This window comes from Cyberlindnera jadinii, assembly GCF_001661405.1.
Source record: "Cyberlindnera jadinii NRRL Y-1542 unplaced genomic scaffold CYBJAscaffold_8, whole genome shotgun sequence".
Taxonomy (NCBI): Eukaryota; Fungi; Ascomycota; class Saccharomycetes; order Phaffomycetales; family Wickerhamomycetaceae; genus Williopsis; species Williopsis jadinii.
This window is the reverse complement of record NW_017963659.1, coordinates 150,755-165,784: the sequence shown is the minus strand read 5'-3', so window position 1 is coordinate 165,784 and position 15,030 is coordinate 150,755. Positions and strand designations below refer to the sequence as shown.

The following is a 15,030-nucleotide window of genomic DNA, read 5'->3' as shown; positions in this document are numbered from 1 at the left end:
CAGCGTATGCACCATGTTATTATATTGCTTACGACTTGAGGGCGCATAGGACATTTTCAAAAGGGTTAAACCAACGAAGAAGCTGTTCTGATGGGGGTGATAGGGGTGATAGGTCATGGATCATTTCGTTCCAAATGTGATCTGTACATTCCTCGTGTGTATTTCTCACTACTTCACGTTGCCAATTTCACGGGTCCGACAACTTCTGCACCTTCACAACGTCTTTGCATACTCTACAGAAAAACTCCAATAGTTTTTCATGGCTCTCGGTTTCGGACGATTTGACCATTACGAAGGACGCTGTGGTAGGGGTGTGTGGTAAGGGTGCGTAATAGGAGGACATCAACAGCATATCGTCTCCAGCGAGAACTATGGCGTTTCAGCAGTTATCTTCGACCGCACGATTGGATCAGACTGTAGGCGGAAGTCTCATCATGATTTGAAAGGAGGAGGATTCTTGAATCCAGGCACGCAAAGTGCGCACACGATCAGTAAAAAACACACCAATTACGCAATACTGTTTCAGCCGAAAGGTTGATGATAGGACGGCTACCCAAACCGGGGTTCAAGAGTAATGGATGAACCTTTGGAACGCCTGAAATCATTCACGGCACCTGAACCAATGGAGTTGTTGGTTGATTGGCGTACGGAAAGAGCGTTACTGGCTATTGGAACCTTTGGCTCTTGGAACCTCTGGCTATTGGGACCTTTGGCTGCCGGGGTTAAGTTACGAGGACAGCGTTCGCACATAAGGGTGGACTATGCTTCAGCGCTGACCAGTCTAGACTTGACGGAACATATCGAGGTTGGACCGAATAATCAAATCACTTATAGGCACATCGAATCACCACTTTGACCAAGGCTGTGTTAATTAGCCACTAGTAATGGTAGATATTGAGTCTCTTTTGCACAGGAGACGCAGGTAATTATTACTTGCATCCTCAAGGCGAAAAAAAGGCGCAAAAAATCTGCCAATGTAACGAATTAGGTCGAAGAGAAATTTGCATTCACGACTGAATGTACAGCAAAGAGAACTGTCATATAGTAAATTATGTACATGATTACGGGCTTCAGCAGTTCGTTCACCCTTTCGTAAGCGTTTTCCACGACATGCTTGTGCCAATGAAACCGGTGATGTGTGCTGTTTGTGAGCGTCATGATCCGGTTGGTTGACGGACACATCGTGGTTGTTTCAGAGCGAGGCCAATGTTTGGGCGCACTCTGACGAATCGTTGCCATTGATGACGTAGTGCTAAGGACAATCGCCATTGGCCAATGGAGAGATCATGCCCATATGTCTATACAACCGCATATCAAAAAGAAAAGAGACCTAGTTCCCTTAGTCAAGGGCCTGGGAGTTGTAGTCAGGAGCACATGCAACGATGGTTGTGTGTGTCTTTCTTACCCTCAAGAGATGAAACCGAGGTGAAACACGCGCCCGAAGGAACAGCCTGAAGTGATCATCCAGCAGCGGTAACACACCACTACTAAATGTTTTAAACCCACACCAGCTAATATAATCAAGTCTAGTCAACTGGCACTGGTCCCTTCCTCCCAGATGTCATTGAGCCTGGAAACCGTCTCCGTACAACACTCCAAGCCCATCGAGTCCACGCAGAATTGTTTCATTCCAAGATTTAACAGTCGAGAGAGCGGTAGGGAAAATTGATGCGCACCACACAAAAAAAAATGCACAGCGAGTATGCAAGTTAAAAGTCTAGACCGTCGAAGAACAAAGGACGGTAATGACACAGTATGAGATTCATGTGTCCCCAACCGAGCATGTACTTACCGAGCTGCATGAAGACTCCCGATCCGGTAAGTTTCCCATTAAAGTTTAAACTTTAGCATCCGTCTGCTTATTTTTTTTCTTTCTTTTCCACTGTTTTGCATCAAGGAGATTCAACCAAAAAGAGCGAAAATTCTCGAATCTCCCATATATAACCAGATTCTGCCGCTCAGGCAACGAATGTCAACAAAAAAAGAAGCTTTTTCCCCCTTTCCTCTTCTCTTTTTTTTTCTCTCTCCTTTGCTCTTCCAGATCAACAAACAGAATAAAGTCATTCCTTTAAACCAAACAATAATTCTGACCTGGTATCTTTTGTTCAACTAAAGTTCATTCATTCCCTTTTGTCATTCCTTTAGTTTTTATCTGAATTGTTGAACACCCACTTTCCTTAATTGACCAGTTGGCACTTATTGTTTATTCTTCACTCGTGTTTGTCGTTTAAAAATAGAGATACCATGAAGTACACTATCATTCCATTGTTGGCTCTGGCGTCCACTGTTCTTAGTGCTCCAGTCCATGAGCACCACATGCACAAGCGTGACATTGTTGTTGTTACCGAGACCAAGGTTGCTTACGTTGACTCCAACGGTAACCCAGTTGCTGGCCCATCAACCGCTGAGACCACAACAAGCGCTGCCGCCACAACTGTTTCTACTCAAGCTGCTACAACTGCTGCAACCACCAGCTCTACTGCGAAGACCACTGAGGGTACTACAACTCAGAGCACAAGCACTTCTCAACAACAAACCACTCTTCAGACCTCTACAAAGACTTCTTCCTCATCCGCTGCCGCTGCCACAACAGCAAGTTCAGGTTCCTCATCCGGATCCTCTGTTGGTATTGACGGTGACTTGAGTGACTTTGAGGACCCATCTGAAGACTTCCAAGATGGTACCATCAAGTGTACTGATTTCCCTTCAGGCCAGGGTGTTGTTCCACTTGACTGGATCAACTTGGGTGGTTACGCATCCATCATGGATCTGAGTGGTAACACTGCTACCACTTGTCAAGATGGTTACTACTGTTCTTACGCTTGTCAAGCTGGTATGTCCAAGACTCAGTGGCCATCAAACCAACCATCTAACGGCATGTCCGTTGGTGGATTGTACTGTAAGAACGGTTACTTGTACAGATCCAACTCCGCCAAGTCTAAATTGTGTGAGTGGGGTGTTGACTCCTCTTACGCTGTTAACAACGTTGAAAAGGAGGTTGCCCTTTGTCGTACCGACTACCCAGGTTCTGAGAACATGAACGTTCCAACCCTTGTCTCACCAGGTTCCAAGAAGCCAATCTCTGTTGTCGACTCTGATACCTACTTCCAATGGAATGGTGCTAAGACCTCTACCCAATACTACGTCAACGACCAAGGTGTCTCTGTTGAAGATGGTTGTATTTGGGGTACCGATGGCTCTGGTGTCGGTAACTGGGCCCCAGTTGTCTTGGGTGCTGGTTACACAGGCGGTATCACTTACTTGTCCATCATTCCAAACCCAAACAACAAAAACGCTCCAAACTACAACCTCAAGATCGAAGCCACAAGTGGATCTTCTGTTAACGGTGCTTGTGCTTATATCGATGGCTCATACTCTGGATCAAACTCCGATGGTTGTACCGTTTCTGTCACCTCTGGTTCTGCAAACTTCGTCTTTTACTGATCCACTCTTGGACGTCTGATATTGCATGCTACATTATTTTATACCATTTCTTTGACGGGCCCAACTTTCATTCGCTTCCATAAAAACTCTTGGGTGTCCTGTGTCGACCTGTGTGACTGTTTTATACACGTGTGCCATCTCGCTTCTCATCATTTTCTTTTCTTTCTAAAGAGGAAAACAACAGATCGAGGAGAGCTACGACGTGTTTCCCAATCTCATGCTTTTGGCACCGCTTTGGACTTATAACCTTCCTCACAGACACAGTATACACGCAAAGAGCTCGATTTCTTTTTTTTTTTGCTTTTCTTTTGATCTCTCCTGCTATTCCTTTGGCTATTGGTTTCTCTTATTTCTCTCGTGAACCATCTTGGCTTGGAAATCAAGAAGGATTATGTGTATATCTGTTGGCTTTGGAAGGTTTATTTTTTTACTCTTTTCTCTTATATCTTTATATACATTGCTACCTTTTATGAAAGAAGCCATTCTCGCCAGGATTGGTTTCCTTCCCCTTTGTTTATGACTGAAATTTTATGATATCCTTTGCTTGATACCTTTACATAGCCGTTGCTTTGTTTTTTCTCTTTTGGGAACGCGAAGTTTTTTCATGCTCTGCGTCGGGTTGCTCACGATTTCCTCTTTGGGAATAAATTGAACGCGTTTGAGCCACAAAAAGAAAACGTTCAAGGGACGAGAAAAAAACCCACGCGCGCAAAGTTTCACGCGTACTTTTGTTTCTCTTTTCGTTCAAACTTCAGCGTGTGAACTCATCGTGTGAACTCATCGTGTGAACTCGTACTGTGAACCAATGTCTTCTCCAGCAACGTCGTTACCACCCTCCTCGATCAGCGGGAACAACAACGTTGGCGGCCATGAACTGGGCTCCAACATCTTTTCAGATCTGACGAACAACGCCAATGATGTGGCGATGGAGGGCGCTGAGAATGAAAGAATAGAGAGAATCAACAGAACAAACTTGAATGCCATCAAGAAGATCACCGACAACACTGGTGAGAAGGTTGCCGAGGCATTTGAGCAGTTCCTGGAGGAGTTCACGTTGAACCAGCCTCTAGAACACACAACACAGACGGAGAAGCTGCTGCACGAGAGGTTTGAAGGGAGGATATATCTGGCCAAGCTGGAGGCCATGAAACAGAACGAGACAAACTCATTGTTCATTGACTACACACATATACTTACACGTGAAAACGGTGTCCTGGCCACTGCTGTGACTGAACAGTACTACAGATTCTTACCATTCTTACACAAGGCGTTGAGGAAAGTTATCAGAAGACACGTGCCAGGGTTGTTGAGAACAGGGTTCTCGTCGGGAGACTCAGAGATAGACACTGGCGCCTCGACAGCGTCAAATTTTGATGAAGTTGAAAGGGTGTTCCATATTGGGTTCTACAATCTGCCTTTGGTGCAAAAGATCAGAGACATCAGAGCAGATCAAATCGGCTCGCTCTTGTGTATCTCAGGTACAGTGACAAGAACATCTGAGGTTCGTCCAGAGCTATACAAGGCAACTTTTAGTTGTGATCAGTGCAGGGCAGTTGTTGAAGGTGTTGAACAGGTGTTCAAGTACACAGAGCCTACCCATTGTCCAAACCCACAATGTTCAAATCAATCGATGTGGACTTTGAACATTGCCAAATCTCAATTCACAGACTGGCAAAAGCTCAGGATTCAAGAGAATTCAAACGAAATTCCTTCTGGTTCCATGCCGAGAACTTTTGATATCGTCCTCAGAGGTGATATTGTAGAGAAGGCCAAACCTGGTGATCGGTGTAAATTTACAGGTAGTCCAATTGTCTTACCAGATTTGTCGCAGTTGGGATTGCCTGGTGTTAAACCAAGCTCTGTGAGAGAAGGACAGAGAAACGAAGGTTTAAATTCAGGTGTCAGTGGACTAAAAGTACTAGGTGTGAGGGATCTCACTTATTCCATAGCATTCTTGGGTAATTACGTTGCCTCCTTGGTAACTAACGGCTCAGGAGAGAGCTACGAGGATAACTCTGACGAAACCTTGGATGCAGATCAAGAACAATTTTTGGAGAATTTGACCGATGCTGAGAAGAACGAACTAAAGGAGATGTTGGAGGATCCTCATATCTATTCCAAATTGGTGGCGTCTATTGCACCAGCGGTTTATGGACATGAAATTATCAAGAAAGGTGTATTACTTCAACTGCTTGGTGGAGTCCACAAGAAAACAGTCGACGGTATCAAATTAAGAGGTGATATAAACGTATGTATTGTCGGTGACCCATCAACGTCCAAGTCCCAGTTCCTAAAGTATGTGACCAATTTCGCACCAAGAGCTATTTACACTTCTGGTAAGGCTTCCTCCGCCGCAGGTCTTACGGCAGCGGTGGTTCGTGATGAAGAAACGGGTGAATTCACCATCGAGGCTGGTGCTCTGATGCTTGCAGACAACGGTATCTGTTGTATCGATGAATTTGACAAGATGAACGTTTCAGATCAAGTTGCCATCCACGAGGCCATGGAACAACAGACGATCTCTATTGCAAAGGCTGGTATCCATGCAACTTTGAACGCTAGAACTTCAATATTGGCTGCTGCCAACCCTATCGATGGCCGTTACAACAGGAAAGTCGGGTTGAGGGCTAACCTGAACATGACTGCTCCTATCATGTCAAGATTTGACTTGTTCTTTGTCATTTTAGATGATCCTAATGAGAGAGTGGATACGCAGTTAGCAAGCCATATAGTTAACTTGCACATGATGCAAGACGATGCCATTGAACCTCCATACACTGCTGCCGAGGTTTTGAGGTATATCAAGTACGCAAGAACCTTCAAGCCAAAAATGACTAAGGGTGCTAGAAGATTACTCATTGAGAAGTACCAAGCACTTAGAGCTGATGACGCTCAAGGTAAAGGAAGAAGCTCTTACAGAATTACAGTGCGTCAACTGGAATCCATGATTAGATTATCAGAAGCCATTGCCAGAGCAAGTTGTTCTAATAAAATTGATGAACCTATTGTCGGTGAGGCTTTCGACCTTCTGAGGCAATCTATTATTAGAGTGGACTTTGACGATGTTGACTTAGCTGACGATGACGATGATGCAGACGCAGATGCAGGGGACGACGATGAGCACCATGATGTCGACGATGCTGAGATGGGTAACACTGAAAAGGAGCAGGAAGTTACAGAAGAACCTGAACAACCGCAAACACCACAGGAAAAGGCACAGAAGAAGACCAAACTTGCCATCCCATACGAAAAGTTTGTCGAGATCAGAAACGCAATGGCCTACATGATTGCAGAGGAGAAGAAGGATGAACACAGACAGCCAAAGGGTCTCACTGCAGACGATCTCATCAAGGGATACCTGGATGGAATTGAAGATAAGATAGAGACCGAGGCAGAGTACCGTAAGGAGGCTAAAATCGCTAGTAAAGTTCTCAAGAGACTCAAGAAGGATAGAACCTTTTTGGAGATCCGTGGTGAGATTCCTGATATCGAGCAAGAATCACCTGAAGATTTACAATCGGGAAGAACAGTTTACGATATCAACCCAAACAATGCGATCTATGACTTCTTCTCTGGGGAACAAGAAGAGGAATAGGATGTATAATATACCTACAATACCACGTTAATACGAATACTCACAATGAATCTAGCGCATTCTCACTGTTGGTGTGAAATGTCCGGATGTTTCCGTGGCGGACGACTAAAACCGGGAGAAAAACCTCTTCGATGTTCTTCCATCATTGGGCCCACAAGTCATCGTCAGAGATACTTTTGGTGAAACAAAGAGATACGGAGAGGTGGAGAAAGATGCTTTTAAGAAGTTCGTTATCGACTGTGTGCGTCCCAGTTCGTTCAATTGGTCTTTGTAATTACCCACGAGCCTTTTCAACGGTTCAAAGAGGTTTACTTCAGCAGACGACGAAGACGTCCGAGTCAAAAGACTCAAAATCGGATAAGATCCCGCTATGGGCTCGTATTAAGACTGCTTCGACATTTGCCTTTGCCTCCACAGTAGTTGTAGGCGCTGCTGGTCTTGCTGGTCTTGTCATTTACCTTGTTGTTGCAGAGATTGTTCTTCCTTCTGGTGATACGCAGGTGTTCAACAAAGCTGTGAGCATGGTGGAGACCGATCCAAAGGCACAGGAGTTGTTACTGCTCGAGCCTGGAAAGAGACTGAAGGCCTATGGTGAAACCACAGACAATAAATGGACGAGAAACAGACCTATCTCGAGTACACGTCGTATGGACAAGTCCGGAAAAGAGCACCTGTTCATGAGATTCCACGTTGAAAGCAAACAAAGACACGGAAGCGTTCAGCTAGAATCCATTCACGACGATGTATTACACCCAGAGTACTCGTACATTTACCTGGACGTTCCTGGTGAGAAGAGACACTACATCATCGCACCACCGCAGCCAAAATTGCTTGGATCAAGAGACCCCAATGCTGGGTTCCTGGGTGTAAGATGGGGCCCAAAGACTGATTAGAGGAACAGACATATCCTTAATTTATAATGACGATACCTATGGCACTTATAATCGCATTTCAATATTCCTAGCATGTATATAATGTTGTGTGTCTTCCATCACACTCAAGGCACAAACACTGTTAAGAGCAAGACAAAGACAAACGCCAAACTCAAGTCAACAACAATCCTGGAGTAGAATCTTCTCTGTGTAGATGCCTTGCTTTCAACCTTTAATGTTGATGTATCGTTTGGTGCGTGTAGATTGACATGTTTCGAGCTGACAGTGGTTCTTTTAATCTCAGGGTATGACATCAACTGTGAGAGAACATCTCTCCCCAACACAGCAGCACATGTTTCACCATTGCTTTGCACGTTCGTCTCCAACACTTCCAGCGTTGCAAGCTTACTGGCCAACAGAGCCACACCGTTGAAGTCACAGTCGTCTGACGTTCCACCACCTTGCTTCTTGAACAATTCATTCAAGACAAAAGAAGCCTTCTGAACTGAAGAACAATCAGAGAAGACACCATACTTCCCATCAACACCATCCGCACGGATGTCAGAACAATCAACATTATCACAGGCATAGTCAAACACCTTAGGCAAGTTCGTCTCCTTGATGTTGGCAAGCCTGCACTTCAAGGTGGACTCCATACAGTCACATTTGACCTTGTTTGGAGACTGTGGGATCTCATTGGATGCCTTCCAAACATTGGACTTGCCTGGACACTTTGGATATGGCACCAGCTTGTAGCTCGCCTTGTAGTCACTCAAGTTGACTCCACGAGGGTTTGCTGAACTAAAGGCCTTTTGTAAGTTGTAGAAATCAGGCAACGGTTTAATGCCACCATTGGCTGTAACTTCAACAACACCAAACTCATTTGGCTCTTCAAAGTACATGTACGCCAATCCTCCAGACCACACCTGTGTCATTAAGCTGCCAAACAACGCTTCAACCTCTGTGAAAGGACGTGGTCTTTGTAAATTACACCCAAACTCTGAGAAGAACACAGGGACTGGATAATCTTTGAACTCCTCCGTACGCTCTCTGTATCCACTGGTATGGAAGCTGGAGAATCCACACCATTCGTACATGTTGATACCGTAAAAGTCCACAGTATCATCACCACAGGCAAAGTATCTTGCAATGTCATCTCTCGTCTCTGCGTCGTCGTTTGTTGAGTATCCAACAGGGATGCCTCTGTAGTTCTGAGTCCTGATATACTCCTTGATATCTCTAATTGATGACTTCACAAACGGTGAAGCACCAGTGTTGGTCTTGTCGTTGGTGACTTCATTACCAGCGATGAAGCCCAAGATGTTATCGTACTTTTGCAAGGAATCAACCACGTCTCTGTAGCGGGCAAAGAGCGTGAGATCCCAGCTTGGACTCTCTCTGTTGATGCTTCTACCAGGCTCACTCAAGTCTGCAATGACATAGATACCGGCGTCTTGATATGCCTTGAAACAGACATCATGGTCCTTCTCTGTATCAATGGAGTACACACGGATGGTATTGACGCCCAAGGCAGAGAGGTAGGGCAAATCTCTTAGACAGAGGCGTGGATCAGCCATGGGATCAATGATGGTCAGTCCATCGTACAGCGCAGCAACGACATCATTGGCTGCTCTGCTGGGCTGATAAGCAATGCCCTTGAGGAAGAACTGGTCACCAGTCTTAGAATTGAAGAACTTGTTGCCATACACCTCCACAGGCCCAAACTCTGTGGTGGCCACTGAGGGCTCCAGAGGTGTTGTCTCATCAGAAGAGGTCACATTGGCGTATGCCAGGCCAATCTCATGGTTCGTTAACCACACCGGGCTCTCAGTGGTCGCCAGAGTAACGACGGTCAGTGGTGAAGCCACCACGCTCTTCAGCAGGAAAGTCGTCTCAAACGCATGGTGAGAGGCCACTGTAGCCGTGACAAGCGTGCTCATATGCTCAAACAACATGCTTCCACACCGAGTTGAGAGCTGTGTTTTGGTGATAGTGAACAGGAGAAGTTTTGTGTATCAAACATTCAGCTTAATTGCTTAGCGGGATGGTTCAACATTGGACACAAAACCTGGGGTTTTAATGTGATAAACAGGAAGCTGTGAGCTGTCGAAGATATGGTGAATGGTGTGAGATGGAGTATACGCTTCAATTGGGCGTGGGGGTCCTTCTGGAGGGCTGTGACACAGCTGAGCTGGCAGCGTATAGCGATGTGCAACGGTGGATGATAGCGTCTGAACACCGAGAACCAGTGTAAAGGAGTGGAGTACATCACTTGCAATGGCAATGATGCACGATCATCGCAAGCTCAGGCCCGTAATGATACGCTTATGCAGTGGTTGTTCTCGCTGATGCGAGCTACATACGAGAAGCCAGCTATAGGGCGTGGATTCAGGGCTTCCTTCATCAACACTTTTGGTAGCTGTCGCAACCAGTAGAGTCCATCAATGGTAGAGAGCCTCACAGTGTTAACCATGGTAACAGTACATATGCCATTTGGCAATAAGATGCTTTAAATGAGCGTTTTGCGCAACGAGAGACCCAACATGGGGCGTATTACGGTCAACTGCTGTGACCTGTTCATGTGCAGTCTTCACGGCAGACACATCGACATATAGCTCTATACACCAACTGAGTGTCCTCTCACATCTTATGGCCCACTATGCTCCCCCTGGTCGTCCTTCTGCCCACAACACCTGGTGATGGCGTACGAGCAGCAGTTGACTCCACGTTAACAATGACACTGAGACCAGGCTGTTCGTAGCGCACACCGTCTCCGCACAGCTGAGCTTCACCTAAAGTGACACCTACACACCACAGCTACCCAATTGAGTGTTCCAGGCGGTTCTGGCCTCCCAACTATCAACACTTAAAGACCATTCAATGCTCTACTGCTGAGACACTGCTCATGCCTCTCAAGCCAATATCTCCTACGCCAAAGAGACACAATTGGGTCGCCTTTCCCGGTCCAGCTGGCCCAGCTGGCCCAGCAACCCATCCAAACCATCATAAACCACACTGAGAAGCAAATACCTTAGCGACAGGCACCAATTACCAGCGCCAGCCCGGCACAATGGCCGTATAATAGCCATCTCACGATGCGATGTGATGTACTTTTTGACATGTTTACATTTCCCAATGCGGAAAGGTTATGAACCACGCGCATTATCACCACCATCTTTTTTACTTAGGCGTAGAGCTTTGGCTCTGGACAAACCACTGCTGTTTCCCTCATCAAACACCGGGGAGCACGGAGAAAGCCGGTGTGTATCTCCTCTTGTATTGCTCGATGTCACGATCCGTCAGGGATATCGCTGATCTGAACGCGTTCCACGACTACCTGCTGAGCTGTAAGACGATACTTGCTGTTGTTGGTGCTGGGCTCAGTGCCTCTTCTGGACTACAGACGTTTCGAGGGAGCGGAGGCCTCTGGCGTAACTACTCACCGATAGATCTGGCCACACCCGATGCCTTTCACGTGGATCCAGGCCTGGTGTGGCAATTCTACAGCTCAAGGAGGTTTCTTGCCCTGAAAGCGCGTCCCAACAAGGGCCATTTTGCTTTGGCAGAGTTGAGCCGAAGACACGATGTTAACTTCCTCACCCTGACACAGAACGTCGATGGGCTCAGTACGAGGGCCAGGCAGCAGAAGGACACGCTGCTGGAACTGCATGGGTCCTTGTTCACGCTGAGATGCACCGGGTTCTTCTGTAATTACGTCGAGGAAAACAACAGAGAGCATCCACTTACTCCTGCTCTCGGTGGCAACGAGGATGAGTTTGTGAGACAGAAGAAGAGGCCGTTGGAAGACAGCGGCGACTCTTGTGCTAAGAAGCGTAGAGCTACAGAAACTATACAGGCAGAATCAAAGAGCTCATCTGTAACGTCATCCCCGGACCTCAAGCCCATCTCCACGATCACTGACGACGAATTGCCACATTGTCCCAAGTGCAACAGCCTGCTGAGACCTGGCGTAGTGTGGTTTGGTGAATCTCTGCCTCTGAAGGTGATAGACAAGGCCGATGAGTTCTTGACTTCAAACCACGTGGATTTGGTGCTCGTGATTGGAACCTCGGGCACAGTTTGGCCAGCAATGGGGTACGTGGAGAGAGTACAGCAGCAAGGTGGCAAGATCGCAGTGTTCAACACCGAGATCGACGAGGAGGACGTCAGGAAGCACGGGGGATGGGGCTTCAAAGGCGATGCTGCTGAGTGGCTTCCAAAGGCTCTGGAGCCTCTAATTGGAACACACTTCCTGCCCAGAAACTGGAAGAAGATGTGACAGTCAGTGTACACAACACCCACACCGCATAGAACGACCCTTTAACGACCAATTGGACGTAGAACACCGTGTGCCAGCGTATTTCCTAGCGTACACCAGCGTATACCACCACATCGCTTGCTGACTAAGCACGCGCGATGAGCTGCCCCGGGCCAACACACCCGCACCTGGAGTTTTACGGCCGGGTGCCCGGGTGAGGCCGCTACGAAGTTTCCACATCAACAGCAAACAACGAGGATTGAGGCCCGAGCTGAAGAGAGGAAGAAGCGTTAGCTAAGCAATGCTGTCACGGTTCAGAAGCCCATTGCGTACTCTGGCGACGAGTGCACAGCACTCGTCCACTGTGATTGGAATCGACCTCGGCACGACGAACTCTGCCGTTGCCGTGATGAGAGGCTCCGAGCCCACAATCATCGAGAACGAGGACGGTGCTCGTACAACGCCGTCGATAGTTGCGATAGACAAGTCTGGTGAGGTGATAGTTGGCGGTGCTGCGAAGAGACAGCTGGTGCTGAACACGGAGAACACGTTCTACGCTACAAAGAGGCTCATTGGCCGGAAGTTCACGGACAGTGAGATCAAGTTCGACATGGCTCATGTTCCATACAAGATTGTTGAGAACGACAACGGGGATGCGTGGGTAGAAGCGTTTGGCCAGCGTTATAGTCCGTCACAGATAGGTGGGTATGTGTTGAATAAGATGAAGGAGATCGCGGAGGTGGGCCTGGGAGAGAAGATCAAGAACGCTGTTGTCACGGTGCCTGCCTACTTCAACGACTCTCAGAGACAGGCCACCAAGGACGCGGGACAGATTGCCGGCCTGAACGTGCTGCGAGTGGTGAACGAGCCTACTGCTGCTGCGCTGGCGTATGGGCTGGACAAGTCCAACGACGGTATCGTTGCTGTTTTCGACCTTGGTGGCGGTACTTTTGACATTTCCATCCTGGACATCGAAGACGGAGTCTTTGAAGTCCGTTCGACGAACGGTGATACCCATTTGGGAGGCGAGGACTTTGACATCTTGCTGGTGCAGTACATTCTGGCGTACTTCAAGGAGAAGAGTGGCATCGACATCTCGTCAGACCGTGAAAAGGTTCAAAGAGTCAGAGAGGCAGCAGAGAAGGCCAAAATCGAGCTATCACACGTAAAGGAAACCACCGTGGATATACCCTTTATCCATGAGAATCACCATATATCTTTCAAACTGACTGAGCAGCAGCTGGACGAGATGACGTTGCATCTCATCAACCGTACCATCGAGCCCGTCAAGCGTGCGCTGAGGGACGCAGACCTCACCAAAGACGACATCGATGAAGTCATCCTCGTTGGAGGCATGACGAGAATGCCCAAGATCAGAAGCACCGTGCACAGTATCTTTGGCAAGCCGCCGTCCACGAGCGTGAACCCTGATGAGGCCGTGGCGCTTGGTGCCGCCATCCAGGGCGGCGTGCTCTCTGGAGCCATCAAGGACGTGTTGCTGCTGGACGTCACTCCCTTGACCTTGGGCATTGAAACCTATGGCGGTGTCTTCTCGCCGCTGATTCCACGTAACACGGTTGTTCCTGTGAAGAAGACCGACATCTACTCCACCGGTGTTGACAACCAAACTGGCGTTGAGATCCGAGTATTCCAAGGTGAGAGAGGGCTCGTCCAGGATAACAAGCTCATTGGTCACTTCAAGCTGAGTGGCATCCCTCCAATGCCAAAGGGAGTGCCGCAGGTGGAAGTGTCGTTCGACATTGATGCCGATGGCATCATCAACGTCAGTGCCCGGGAGAAGGTGTCGGGCAAGGAGACGTCGATAACCGTTGTTGGCAACTCAGGGCTAACAGAAGCTGAGATCCAACGTATGGTTGAAGAAGGAGAGAGGTACAAGGAGGAGGACCAGGTCAAGAAGCGCCGTGTCGGCGCAGCAACAGACGTTGGGCTCGTTGTCAGAGATACAGAGGCTGCCATCGACTCATTCCCAGAGTACATCAAGGAGGATGAAGGCTACGACGAGATGATGAGCAAGATCCAGGAGGTGAAGTCGCAGGTCCAGCTCGCACGGGACGGAGGCGAGGTCACCGTTGCTGACCTGAAGAGGCTATCACAAGAACTACAAGCAGCATCGATTGAGGTGTTCAAACGTGTGGCTCAGAAGCAGAGGGGCCAACAGCGCTAGCGTGTGTATGTAAATAGAGGCTCTTGCCACCCACCACAGTGCTCCTTCTACAGCACTATGATAGCAAAATGATGACGATACTCATATATTGTGTTACTATGTACAGGCAGGGCCGCTCACCAGAGTCTGAGCCGTCTATACCACGGCTTACAGGCTGGAGCCGACGCCTGCTGCTCCTCAATGGCACCCTGGAGCTCCAGTTCCTTCTCCCTGACGAGTTCTGCGCTGGTGTTAGTACCATCTTCCCCTGGCTCTGGGCCATGATTGGATCCAAGTGCTTACCTTTCAGCACAGCTTCTCGTTCATCGTACTCCAGGTTCCACCACAGCAGGTGGTACGAGAAGTACACAATCGAGCTGATGCCCAACGTCAGCAGTATGGGCCTCGTGAAGTCCGCGAGCTTCGGCTTCTTCGCGTCCTCTATCCGCTTCTTCTCGAGCTCTTCCATCTCCAGCAGCTTCTGCCTAATCATGCTGTTCAGCCTGTCGATGTCCTGGGCGTTCTTGTTCCACAGAGCACTGCCCGTGGACAGTGCTCTGGCGCTGTCTCTGGCCGTCGCCAGCAGCTGTCTCATCGTCCGCATCGGTGCTCTGTTTGCTTCACTGTGACGGTGGCGATGTTGATGTTGATGTTGATGTTGATGTGGATGGTGGAGGAAGGGGAAAATTCGCACTTT

At 48.0% G+C, this 15,030-nt stretch overlaps 8 protein-coding genes across 8 annotated transcripts; 6 read left to right on the top strand and 2 right to left on the bottom strand.

The window, feature by feature from the left end:
- Nucleotides 1-301: 301 nt before the first annotated feature.
- Nucleotides 302-1,030, top strand: CYBJADRAFT_168061 (uncharacterized protein). Its single transcript, XM_020215196.1, has one exon. It carries the CDS (start codon nt 575-577, stop codon nt 854-856), a length of 282 nt encoding a protein of 93 aa, XP_020070033.1. The 5' UTR covers nt 302-574; the 3' UTR covers nt 857-1,030.
- A 1,827-nt stretch (nt 1,031-2,857) lies between these two features.
- CYBJADRAFT_168060 (SUN-domain-containing protein) lies at nt 2,858-3,779 on the top strand. The gene has a single exon (XM_020215195.1). The coding sequence runs from the start codon at nt 2,878-2,880 to the stop codon at nt 3,442-3,444; it is 567 nt and encodes a 188-aa protein (XP_020070032.1). The 5' UTR covers nt 2,858-2,877; the 3' UTR covers nt 3,445-3,779.
- Nucleotides 3,780-4,369: 590 nt separating this feature from the next.
- MCM6 (MCM DNA helicase complex subunit MCM6) lies at nt 4,370-7,039 on the top strand (the record flags this gene model as incomplete). Its single annotated transcript, XM_020212760.1, has 1 exon — nt 4,370-7,039. One exon carries the CDS (start codon nt 4,370-4,372, stop codon nt 7,037-7,039), a length of 2,670 nt encoding a protein of 889 aa, XP_020070031.1.
- A 212-nt stretch (nt 7,040-7,251) lies between these two features.
- Nucleotides 7,252-7,932, top strand: TIM21 (Tim21p; the record flags this gene model as incomplete). The annotated part of the gene is made up of 1 exon (XM_020212768.1): nt 7,252-7,932. The coding sequence occupies one exon, from the start codon at nt 7,252-7,254 to the stop codon at nt 7,930-7,932; it is 681 nt and encodes a 226-aa protein (XP_020070030.1).
- Nucleotides 7,933-8,357: 425 nt separating this feature from the next.
- GAS2 (1,3-beta-glucanosyltransferase) lies at nt 8,358-9,659 on the bottom strand (the record flags this gene model as incomplete). The annotated part of the gene is made up of 1 exon (XM_020212133.1): nt 8,358-9,659. A coding segment is annotated over one exon (1,302 nt), but the record flags the coding sequence as incomplete, so codon positions are not given.
- A 1,495-nt stretch (nt 9,660-11,154) lies between these two features.
- CYBJADRAFT_168058 (SIR2 family NAD-dependent protein deacylase) lies at nt 11,155-12,552 on the top strand. The gene has a single exon (XM_020215194.1). The coding sequence runs from the start codon at nt 11,198-11,200 to the stop codon at nt 12,188-12,190; it is 993 nt and encodes a 330-aa protein (XP_020070028.1). The 5' UTR covers nt 11,155-11,197; the 3' UTR covers nt 12,191-12,552.
- Nucleotides 12,435-14,442, top strand: CYBJADRAFT_168057 (heat shock protein 70). The gene has a single exon (XM_020215193.1). It carries the CDS (start codon nt 12,471-12,473, stop codon nt 14,352-14,354), a length of 1,884 nt encoding a protein of 627 aa, XP_020070027.1. The 5' UTR covers nt 12,435-12,470; the 3' UTR covers nt 14,355-14,442.
- INA17 (Ina17p) lies at nt 14,435-14,970 on the bottom strand. Its single transcript, XM_020215192.1, has 2 exons — nt 14,637-14,970; nt 14,435-14,574 (listed from the first exon to the last, which is right to left on the bottom strand). The coding sequence occupies exons 1-2, from the start codon at nt 14,926-14,928 to the stop codon at nt 14,471-14,473; spliced, it is 396 nt and encodes a 131-aa protein (XP_020070026.1). The 5' UTR covers nt 14,929-14,970; the 3' UTR covers nt 14,435-14,470.
- Between the last annotated feature and the right edge of the window lie 60 nt (nt 14,971-15,030).

Bases quoted from the DNA above. Each gene is read 5' to 3' on its own strand.
- CYBJADRAFT_168061 (XM_020215196.1), top strand. From the start codon at position 575: ATGGATGAACCTTTGGAACGCCTGAAATCATTCACGGCACCTGAACCA.
- INA17 (XM_020215192.1), bottom strand. From the start codon at position 14,928: ATGAGACAGCTGCTGGCGACGGCCAGAGACAGCGCCAGAGCACTGTCC. The intron at 14,575-14,636 runs GTAAGCACTTGG...ACACCAGCGCAG, and splicing joins ACGAGAAGCTGTGCTGAAAG to AACTCGTCAGGGAGAAGGAA.
- CYBJADRAFT_168057 (XM_020215193.1), top strand. From the start codon at position 12,471: ATGCTGTCACGGTTCAGAAGCCCATTGCGTACTCTGGCGACGAGTGCA.
- CYBJADRAFT_168060 (XM_020215195.1), top strand. From the start codon at position 2,878: ATGTCCGTTGGTGGATTGTACTGTAAGAACGGTTACTTGTACAGATCC.
- CYBJADRAFT_168058 (XM_020215194.1), top strand. From the start codon at position 11,198: ATGTCACGATCCGTCAGGGATATCGCTGATCTGAACGCGTTCCACGAC.